This window comes from Manihot esculenta, chromosome 6 (assembly GCF_001659605.2).
Source record: "Manihot esculenta cultivar AM560-2 chromosome 6, M.esculenta_v8, whole genome shotgun sequence".
NCBI classification, from domain to species: domain Eukaryota; kingdom Viridiplantae; phylum Streptophyta; class Magnoliopsida; order Malpighiales; family Euphorbiaceae; genus Manihot; species Manihot esculenta.
Window position 1 is genome coordinate 17404549 of NC_035166.2, and position 11944 is coordinate 17416492.

At 33.6% G+C, this 11944-nt stretch overlaps 1 protein-coding gene across 1 annotated transcript; it reads right to left on the bottom strand.

Annotated features, from left to right (window-relative positions):
- Positions 1-3158: 3158 nt before the first annotated feature.
- Positions 3159-9712, bottom strand: LOC122723895 (potassium channel AKT1-like; the record flags this gene model as incomplete). Its single annotated transcript, XM_043957854.1, has 10 exons — positions 3159-4249; positions 5173-5248; positions 5367-5561; positions 5698-5883; positions 6001-6033; positions 6195-6293; positions 6399-6644; positions 6737-7057; positions 7473-7476; positions 9708-9712. Coding segments are annotated over 10 exons (2034 nt in total), but the record flags the coding sequence as incomplete, so codon positions are not given.
- Between the last annotated feature and the right edge of the window lie 2232 nt (positions 9713-11944).

The following is an 11944-nucleotide window of genomic DNA, read 5'->3' on the forward strand; positions in this document are numbered from 1 at the left end:
ACTGGCATATCTCCGGACAGCAACCCCTCCTCTTGGAAGTTAAGATCTGCATGTAAAACACGTACAACTTACATACACCCATGATGGCAAAGGGGAGCCACCAATAGTGGAAAGCAAAATAGAAATGCCAATAGAAGTGCCCTTTCCTTGCCCAGAAGACGGGAGAAGCCCTAGTTTGACTGATTTAAGGAAATAAATGAAATCGCTTAAAAAATAATTGAGGAATTTTGTTAGTGCAAAACAATAGATGGAATTAATTTATTAGTTAAGGTAAATATATGGAAAATAGTGAAGTAATTTATTGATAATATGAGTAGAGAATTTTCAATAATTGCCAAGTAGAAATATTAAGTATCAAATCTTTTTATAATGCAACACAACTTTCACCAAGTATATTACACTAAAAAAACTTAAAACATTATCTGTTTATAAAGTATATCATTCAAAATATAAAAAAAATTATTATTTATTGTGAAAATATAATTTCTATATATTCTTATAACGTGTGATTCACAATGCAACTGACGAGAAAGAAAACAGTAAAAAGTGCTAAGAAATGCATAAAACGAAATACTACCAAATGGGAAATAGGTACGATGCATGAGCCTCATCGCGGATCTACACAATACGGCCCCTAAACTTGCTAAGATTACTCAATATATTAGGTTTTTTTTTAATTTTAAATATATAAAAAAAATTCTTGAATTTTTTAAAAATTTATTATTTTAACACTATTTGAAATTTATATAATTATAAAATAACTTTATATTTTATAAAATCAAACTTTTTCATCCTTTTATAAAAAAATTAATTAAATTTCCTTAATATTTATATTATTTAATTAATATAATTTCAATTATATATATTATTTAATATATATAAATTTAAATATATACTATTTAATCATACCGAATAAAATCAAAATGCTAACTATTATTTTAATAAACTATTAAATAATTTAATTTTATAAATAAAAACATTCTATCCAAGTGATTTTATATAATGACAATATAGTAAATTTTCTAAAAATAACTTGACGATCATTTTCTCGTAAATAAAATTACAACTCCAAATACTATTTTTACATCAACAATTCTATTTTTTTTATTTTTTTCAATCGAAAAAATTTACTTTTAATTTAAGATTTCGACTTCTAAGTATATATTTTTTTTCAAACTACTTATAAAATAAGTATTCACTCATTATTTATTTTTATACGTTCACTATTTATTATTATAAAGTAATAGTTATTTTTATTTATTTATATTTATGCTATTGAAATTATATATTAGACTATATTAATTTATAAAAAATAAATTTTAAATTAAAAAAAAAGAGTATAGAGAGTAATGGTTAGAATATTTAATGAATTTAATATGTTATGAATTAGATTATTTTTAAAATAAATAAAACTAGAAATTTTATTAAAAAAATAAAATTGAGCCCTTGATTGAAATTTTTATATCCGCCACTGGCGAGAACTATCCATAAAAATAGAGAGAACTCCAGCAGTGAGTTCTCAATTTATGTAGATATCACCAGGTGATTTTTAGTGAGAAGCTTTTCTACTCTTATTTGTTGATTGCTTTTAAAGCTCTCTGCGATCCTTGACAATGGTTCGTATGTTTCTATTGCAACCTTGAGCAGCTAAAGAGCTCAAGGACTTGAAGAATGCAGTTATAGGTGAGAATGGGGATAACTCAAATGCAGCCTTTCACCTTGAAAAGCATATTGATATCACTATTATAATTTTAATTGTATTTTTTAATTGTATAATAATTTATTATCGTTGTCTTAAACTTATTTTTGTAATAGTGTAATTTCTAGCAAAGAATTAAAAACTTTTTACAATCACTTCTGGTTGGGATATCACTAATGGGCATATGCCCATAATCAAGAAGATACCTACATCAGTACTCTGGCGATATTTTGCTTATATGGCCATTGATAGTCTTCCTGTGAGCTGGTTATGGGAAAGGCTGATGCTGCTTTTCATTATTCCTAGCCGGCGATACAGGAGAGTTATAAGTTTTCTCAATGCCTGTTTGTAAGATCCAAAGCTATTAGATATTTTGACACTTCTGCTATTTAGGAGACAAATAAAAACTGAAAATCTTTCCCCTGGCTTACCTTCATGAGTTGGATGCTGCTGAATATGAGGAAATTGATGGAGCTCCTAAACGTAGTCACAGTCTCATGGTCTCATTGTCTTTATGGCTGATTCTCAGCTGCTCTTGAAAATGCAGGATGTGATTCTGGAACATTTGGCGGACAGCTGCCTGCTGCTAGCTAGATTAGCTAGCATTTCAGATTGCAACAGTACTTCATTGAACTTCAAATTCTGGAACATTTGTTAGGACCAAAATTTGAATGCCTTGTGTGTTGGCAGGAATCAATGGAGAATGATGAAATTCTGACAATAAACTCATAAGGGACTAAATTACTTAATTCTGACAATACATGAACTAAGGTATAATTCAATGTTTTGAAATTCTATCCAGCCATGAAATCGATGAAGACGAAAGGTTGAGAATTTGATATTCAACCCAGATGGAACTGTGGTTTGATTAATATTAATCATAATTAATATTTTATATATCTGTAAATAATTATTAAAATAAGTTCAACTAAATTTTAAGATTCAAAATGAATTTAAATAATAATATTCAAATAATTGAGAAGTGCTTAAAATTAAATTCTTCAAATAAAATGGAAAAAAGATCTTAAAATTTTATAGCAGAGTAAATATAAAATTTATATATTTTTACTTTATAAAAAATAATAATATAATAATTTAATTTAGCTAACAAAATAAATCATTACTGCTTAATTATTTAAATTGTTTTTAAATTTTTATAATGAATAGTTATATATTAATAATTATTTAGATCACTAAAGTCGTTATCTATATAATTACTTGTAATAAAAATAACATGCAACCATGCTAAGTGACGTGGGTCAGTTCGATTTTATAAACTAAAAATCAAAATTTTAGTAAAATTAAAAATTAAATTAATATTTTTTTTATTTAAACCAAATTCTCTTAAATTAAAGGTTTTTAATGAAATTAAACTAAATCAAGATCGGATTCACAATTACTCATTTTTCCCTCTTCTTTTATTTTTCTTTCTTTATCTTTAATTCCAAACGTTGCTCAGAAAAAAAAAAAGAATAAATATTTTACTTTACAACTTTTCTTCTCTCTTATTTTTGGTATTCCAAACAGGGCCTCATCACATCACCTGTCCACAAAACAAAAAATAGATAAGGCGAATGTTCAATGCGACAGGTTAAAATAATAACCCGAACTGTTGTCTCAAGGAGTCTTGGCGGTTAGTCTCATGTTTGATCAAGTGGCTGCAGGCAGGGAGTTATGGCAGTTAAGTCTCTTTTGTTTGATCACTTGCAATTAAAATATGATCACCATCTCTTATGACCTCAATATCATCAATTTCAGCTCTTTCTTTGCTAAGAACTTTGGCATTTGTCAAACCAAATTTCTTAGCACCAATCTCTGCCAACTCCCGCAAGCTCTTGGGCAGTAAAACAAGCTTCCCTTTAATTTCTACTTTTTCTGGGCAACTAATTATCACTCTTGGAGGATTAGCTCCATAATTGTCAGCAGCTATAATGTGACCAACTGGGAATGGTGATTCCTTCTCCCCCTTGTGAGCAGCAGACATCATCCCAAAGAGTGAGTTGTGATAATTATTAGTTCTGCGTCTCGGACGGCTTTGGCTCCATGAACCGTCTGTAGCTGAGAATGAACCATCCCGAGACACGGGTCGGATAGTCGGCTCACTTGTAAACCTCCCAAGATATCGAATTCCAGGCTCGTTGTTTTCAGGAATTGTAACAACAGGCTGAGCTTTAGGTTCTTTACACGTTTGGAAAATGAATTTTATTTCTTCGTGTCCTTGTTGATCGGCTAGATCCCGGGGAGTCCAACCGTGGATATCTGGTTTGTCAATATCAGCACCTTGTTCTAAGAGAAACCTTACTATTTCAGTGTTGTCTTCACAAACTGCAACATGGAGGGCTGTGGTTCCGCTCTTCCGAGGGGATGTGACATCCCCGCCATACCGAACAATTTCCTTGAGCAAGTTCAAGCTATTTTGCTCGGCAGCTGTGCATGCAAAATGACCTACATCTCCAAAATTTATGCTTGCGCCATTTTCTATCAGCAGTTTGGCTACAGCTTCATGACCACCCAGCATTGCCTCCCACACTGGGACATTCCCATCTGAGTCTGCAATAACATCCAAATTAATTAGAAAACTGGCTCTACCCTTTCCAAATTGTGCATATAAACCTTTTGAAGAAGGAAACTGATTGAGGGATTTGATCCACATTTAGTGCGGATTGATTGGATTCCACAAAGATAAAAAAGTCACTTTCTCTTCATGTTTTTGGAGGTAAACACATTGTTTAAAAAAAAATTCAGAAGGATAAAATAGTAAAAGCACATTTAGAAATTAATTAAATAATCCTATTAATCTACATTAATATGGATCAGCTTGATCCATCAACTCGTTCCTCTAGGTGTAACTTAAAAATGACAAGCAATGTGGTCAACTGAAATGAAGTCTTCTCCCATCAACTGTCATAACTGCAGTTGCATTGACTGACAGAACTCAGATTTAAAATGAATTTTTAAAAGAAAAGTCAACAGGCAAGAAACAATTCTGGATAAGGTAAATATTTACTAATAAAGATTATGGCTAACAGGTTGCCAGATCTTTCATAGCAGAATGAGACTTATGCATTAAAAAAACAACTCTGATCTGATGACTAAATCTTGCACACCCTGATATTATATTATTTCAAATTACTACTAAGTTCACTTTATAAAACTTTCCCGAAATGAGATTGGACGGAGCATGCCTTCCACATATTACGTGGACCAGCTAGCTTTTCTGGATAAAGTATTAGAAGGTCAACTCCAATCATTTTCTACTGATTTCTTACCAAATAAAGAAAGGAGATAGTTGCAAAGTCAACAAACCGACAACTGATTGGAATATAATTGTACATCACAATCAGCAATCCATGCTAGCCAAACAATGTGGGAGGAGAGAATAAAAAAAGTTGAATTTGTGAAAATAAAAGCTATGGAAAATGATTTAAACGCAACTGCACTTATCATGGATTCAGCATTAGAATAGAAATTACCTTTACAGTTAGGATCTGCCCCATAATCCAGCAAAAGAAGCACACAGTTTTCGCTTCCCTTTGATGCAGCTATATGCTAATAGACATAATGTTTTGGAGAGCAGAGAGGATAGAGATAGAGAGAGCATCAGTAATATAGAGAAAACACATTAATATGGGGAAAGGAAATGGTTACAAGTTTCACTTTCACATACCAGAGCCGACCTCCCATTGTTGTCTGATTCATTTGGATCCAATCCCCTTTTTAACAACTGATGTAACAAGGAATCGTCACCCCTAAGTGCAGCGAAACATAGACTGAGAGGTAGGTCCATTCTACCGCGAGCTAGCATGTTCTCTGTCTCATGCAAAACTCCCTCCATAAGTGGGTCCTTTTGTTCTTTCAAATGCTGCCCCACCGCAGAAGTATAAAACATTAGAAAAGTTCACAAGCAAATACAAGCTAACTTTTTGGAAACCTCCATGTTTAAAGAAAGGTTGGTATTCATGGATTCAATTTCACCGGGTTGATTTGCATCTACTGACCTGAAGGAGATTATTCATGATTATGGTCCCATCTCCAACATTGGCCTGAACAATGTTCAAGAATGTAGTACGGTTCAGTCTTAGTAGCTGGCTCAATCTTTTGGTGCGCACAGTAAAAAGCTGTGGCCTATAACAAAGCACCCCAATCTCACCACAAAGCTCACCACTTTTTGCTTGCCCAACAACCTGCAATGATCCAACATAATTTCTTCATTAGAAAATGAATTATAAAACTACAATCTTGATGCCATAAGTATTTTCTTTTAAGAAAAATACTTTTGGAGATTTTCAAGCAGGACTTGCCTGTTCACCTCCGCTTCTGTAAACAAGAAGATCCTGTTAAAAAATTCAGCAATTAGAGACCTCAATTTGATAAACTTTACTTAAAATTGTACATATTATTTTTTGATGGAATATGTGCCTCTACTAGCAACAGAGTGGACCCAACTTCAGTTTCAAGTTGCACATAGGTAAAAATTTAGGGAAAGTGTCTTTACCACGGCGCCAGTAACAAGTATATAGAAGTCTGTTGGTGCTTCATTCTGCAAAATGACATCTTCTTTGGGGGGAAAATACTCAGCTTTCATCTCCGAAACCTTTGAAATTCATTTGCAGAAAAAAAAAACAAACACAAACATCTATTTAACGAATTTATTATACAAATCAAGTACTAAAGTAACACAAATTTTTGGGTGAATTACCAGTTGGAAAAGTAAGTCATTGGAAACCCCACGAAATAAGTACACCCTGTCCAGGAGTGAGTAAAAGAGATAATGTGAAATGCTAGAACGAATTGCTTTTGGAAGGGAATCAAGAGTTTCTTGCTGCTGAAGTCCTTCTGAATCAGTCCTGAACTTCAAACATAGATGTGCAAGCATCTGATCTTGCAGGCGCAGAGGCAGTTGGTTCCTCTGAGCAAAACTCGAAGCTGCTTGTATGGCATCTCGCTGGGAATTTCGAAAATACAGGGGAATCTATGAATAATGAATTCATGAATTGGAGAGCATGATTACCATTTCAATGAATAAGGATTACTCACAAATCTTCTAGTTCGACTGGTCCCATGAACAACCAAATTGGTCATATTTCCAATCAAATATGCTGTCAATCCAAGGTTAAAGAGCATATAGAAGATGTCAAAGATCATCTCCCTTGTATTCACAGGATGGAGATCACCATAACCAACAGTTGTTAAAGTAGTAATAGACCAGTACATTGAAGTCACATATAGGATCCATACACTCTGTTGAAGAAAATTGTCCCCCAAAGATGCTCCAATCCACGTCTTTTCAGGGTTAGGATAACGAGCAGCAATAAGATAATAAAAGCATCCAGCAGAGTGAACTGCGAAAAGAGTGACCTACAGAGAGCATCACATTCTTGTCAACCTCTCAAGAGTCTTATTGAGCCTTTGTAACTCACCACTGACTGACTTCTTAAAGAGCTTATATTCATTACCCATATTCGATTCACTTCCATCAGTACGATCCACCACATTCTTGTCTTTACTCATCCTCTCTTAAATCAACAAAGAACAAAAAGAACTAGCAAATATTGTGTTAAAAGAAATACTCAAGTGTTTGCACTCTTACCATTCTTTTGCTGATTCTTCAATTGCACTTCAGAAACTAAGGTCAACCAACCAACCACAAGGTGCGTTTAATGAAAAAAAGAAGAAAACCTAAAGAAAGAAGGAAGCGCGCAAAAACTAGACAGAAGACACTGACAATTTGATGCGGAACCCAGGACCAACTTGTGATCAAAAACCCCGTCACACAACTTGATAGAGAACAAGACAAAGATATCTTCCAGAAGGTTGCTCTACCACACCCCTAACCAACGAATGTGATTAGAAACATGGATAATCAAGCGAAGGTTGCTCTACCACACCCCTAACCAACCATGTGATTAGAAACATAGATAATCAAGCGATTCCAGCTTCGAGAACGCCACAAGAAATTCTTGATAAGTTAACTAAGCATGGAGGAAATCCATATCAGAACGCCACAAGGTTAAACCTTGATAAGTTACCAAATAATGGAGAAGAACCAAATATTGTTCAAAAAATCATTTTTATTCACTGCCTCCTCGTGGCTGCCACCTTAAGGGTGTTTTTATAGCCTTCAAACCCTAATTCTATTGTAGGAAGGTGTAATTACAATATAGGACTGTATCTAGTCAAATAGTCAAATCTGGATTACATTAAAGATCATTTTCCTAAATTATCTTGGAGAAATCTCCTTCCTAAATGGGCTGCACGAATTTGGCTTCTAATATAGGCTAAATTAATTTAAAACAAATCCCACAAAATAATAAAACTGGCCTAAATACAATTTGGCCATACATGCATTACGCGATCTGAAATTGTGTTGTGCGTCCACGTGTTGAAGAGAGTCTGATTTGTTTCCTTATTTTTCCATGCTTCCCAAATATAGTTCTCATCTCGTAAGCCTTGAATTAAGCGATATTAACTTGATTTGTCATGATTTAGAGTTTCCCTTTTTAAATCTTTGAAGTATCGTATTATTTCCTTATCCGTATCACAATTTGGAAAGTAACACACGAACTAGGCTTTGTGCTACTTGAAAAATATCACCTAGAGTATAGACCCAAGCAAACAATACTCCAGCAATGTCAAGGAAGCAAAAGCAAGCTTAAACCAAAAAAAGAAACTTAGAATTCAAATAAAAAAACGAACCTGAATAAAAGTTTGAATTTAATTCACTTCAAAGCAAATTAAATATGGAATTATATAAATCTACCCAAAAAAGGAAAGTATCAAAACCCCACAAATAGAACCAGAAAAGAAAAATGCAAATTTCACTCAGATCAAAAACATGGACGAAAATTCTGGTGTGAAAAGAAGGATTTGACATCAAATCAATTTAGATGCAATTGCCCTAAATGTGCACTTTAGGAAATAGGCAGAATTTCTTTTATCTCCTAATCTGGATTCGACCAAATTCAAAATTTCAAAATTCAAATTGATTCCCATAAATTACTGCAATTAATTGAGATAAGTAAGGCAATATAGATGAAAAAGGAAGCACATCACAATTTCGGCCAGATCAAGGTTAATAAGGCAAAGGCGATTTTTTTTTTTGGATTACGAAATTTTTTTTTTTTATGATTATCAAGAAGGTGCAGCCATGGACACACAAGCTTTCACCGAAAACAACAAGGAAGAAAATGAAAACTCAAAAAAATAACTCTAGATCCTGAGATAAATAAGAATTTACCTCACTTTGGCTCTGATACCAACTGACGCGGAACCCTATGGCACAAGCCGCAAACCCACACGCACAAGTAGATATGGAATCCAAATATTTGATAAACCCACCTTCTATGGCACCCCACACTTAGAGAAGCTGAAACACCAATAATCGAAGGATTTATATGAGAATTTGACAAACGCCACAACGAATAGTTGATAAGTAAGCCAAGATTCCTGATGCAATTGATGAAAGCAAATCCTCACTCTCACTCAAAGCAATACACGCCAAAAGCATGAAAGAAATTCTGAAAAGTTTGATTAAAAGCTGTCTCTTACAATTATTTCTTATCATTATATAGTAAGGAGAAAAACAAATAAAACCTTAAGACACTCTTCTTGGACCTGACTTAAACACATAAGGTCCAAGCCCAATCACACTCTAAAATAACACATAAGTATTAAAACATAAGTCCAAAACATGGCCCAACACTCTAAAACTTAAAAGATAAAGTATGGCCAGAATACAAGCCCAAACAAAACTAAAATAAAACAAGTGTTAAATAATAAAAATATAGCAAGCCCATCATAACAAAGCTGAATCTTCACAAAAGCCTTACTTGATCTTCACTTTAGGCTTCCCTTTGTGTAGTTTTAGCCCATAGGTTTGATTAGCCACCCTAAGCCTATGATTGCAAGTGTTGCACCAAATTTGTCCCATATGAGTTGAAGCACGCCCCAAATATATATGGATCATATGAATATGATTTTGAACTCCTTTTAGATCTATTTGAATGACATAAGTTTGCTCCACACCATTGTTAGAAATTTGCCCTATTGGATCCGTATCACTAAGACACTCTTCTTGGACCTGACTTAAACACATAAGGTCCAAGCCCAATCACACACTAAAATCACACATAAGTATTAAAACATAAGCCCAAAACATGGCCCAACACTCCAAAACTTAAAAGATAAAGTATGGCCAGAATACAAGCCCAAACAAAGCTAAAATAAAACAAGTGTTAAATAATAAAAATATAGCAAGCCCATCATAACAAAGCTGAATCTTCACAAAAGCCTTACTTGATCTTCACTAAAATAACACATAGTGTGGAGCAAACTTATGTCATTCAAATGGATCTAAAAGGAGTTCAAAATCATATTCATATGATCCATATATATTTGGGGCGTGCTTCAACTCATATGGGACAGATTTGGTGCAACAGTTGCAATCATAGGCTTAGGGAGCCTAATCAAACCTATGGGCTAAAACTACACAAAGGGAAGCCTAAAGTGAAGATCAAGTAAGACTTTTGTGAAGATTCAGCTTTGTTAAGATGGGCTTGCTATATTTTTATTATTTAACACTTGTTTTAGTTTAGCTTTGTTTGGGCTTGTATTCTGGCCATACTTTATCTTTTAAGTTTAAGAGTGTTGGGCCATGTTTTGGGCTTATGTTTTAATACTTATGTGTTATTTTAGTGTGTGATTGGGCTTGGCCCTTATGTGTTTAAGTAAGGTCCAAGAAGAGTGTCTTAGGGTTTTATTTGTTTTTCTCCTTACTATATAAGGATAAGAAACAATTGTAAGAGGGGAGCTTTTAATCAAACTTTTCAGAATTTCTTTCATGCCTTTGGCGTGTATTACTTTGAGTGAGAGTGAGGATTTGCTTTCATCAATTGCACCAGGAATCTTTGCTAACTTATCAACTATTCGTTGTGGCGTTTGTCAGATTCTCATCTAAATCCTTCGATCATTGGTGTTTCAGCTTCTCTAAGTGTGGGGTGCCATAGGAGGTGGGTTTATCAAATCTTTGGATTCCATATCTACTTGTGCGTGTGGGTTTGAGGCTTATGCTATAGGGTTCCGCGTCAATTGGTATCAGATCCAAAGTGAGGTAAATTCTTATTTATCTCAGGATCTAGAGTTATTTTTTTGAGTTTTCTTTTCTTCGTTATTGATTTCGGTGAAAGCTTTTGTATTCATGGCTGCACCTTCTTGATAAATTATCACATAATCTCTTTTGGAAGAAAATTCGAAATCCAAAAAAAAAAAACGAAAAAAAAATTTGCATTTGCCTTATTTACCTTGATCTGGCCGAAATTGTGATATGCTTCCTTTTTCATCCATATTTCCTTACCTATCTCAATTGATTGCTGTAGTTTATGGAAATCAATTTTAAATTTTGAATTGGGTTGAATCCAGATTAGGAGACAAAAAAAATCTGCCTATTTCTTAAGGTGCACATTTAAGGCAACTGCATCTAAATTGATTTGATGTCAAATTCTTCTTTTAACACCAGAATTTCCGTCCATGTTTCTGATCTGAGAGAAATTTACATTTTTCTTTTCTGATTCTTTTTGTGGGGTTTTGATACTTTCCTTTTTGGGTAGATTTAAGTAGATCCATATTTAATTTGTGTTGAAGTGAATTAAATGCAATATTTTTGTCCAGGTTCATTTTTATTTGATTTCTAAGTTTCTTTTTTGGTTTAAGCTTGCTTTTGCTTCCTTTACATTGCTGGAGTATTGTTTGCTTGTATCTATACTCTAGGTGATATTTTTCAAGTAGCACAAAACCTAGTTCATGTGTTACTTTCCAAATTGTCAGTGTCTTCTTTCTAGTTTTTGCACGCTTCCTTCTTTCTTTAGGATTTCTTCTTTGTTTCATTAAACGCACCTTGTGGTTAGTTGGTCGATATTAGTTTCTGAAGTGCAATTGAAGAATCAGCAAAAGAATGGTAAGAGTGCAAACACTTTAGTATTTCTTTTAACACAATATTTGCTAGTTCTTTTTGTTCTTTGTTGATTTAAGGTAGGATGAGTAAAGCCAAGAATGTGGTGGATCGTACTGATGGAAGTGAATCGAATATGGGTAACGATTATAAGCTCTTTAAGAAGTCAGTCAGTGGTGAGTTACAAAGGCTCAATATGACTCTTGAGAGGTTGACTGAAACTATGGAGAGTTTGAATGTCCCACAAGCTTCCACTTCTACAAGAATACCTCAAAAAACTCCTAATTGCAATAATGACT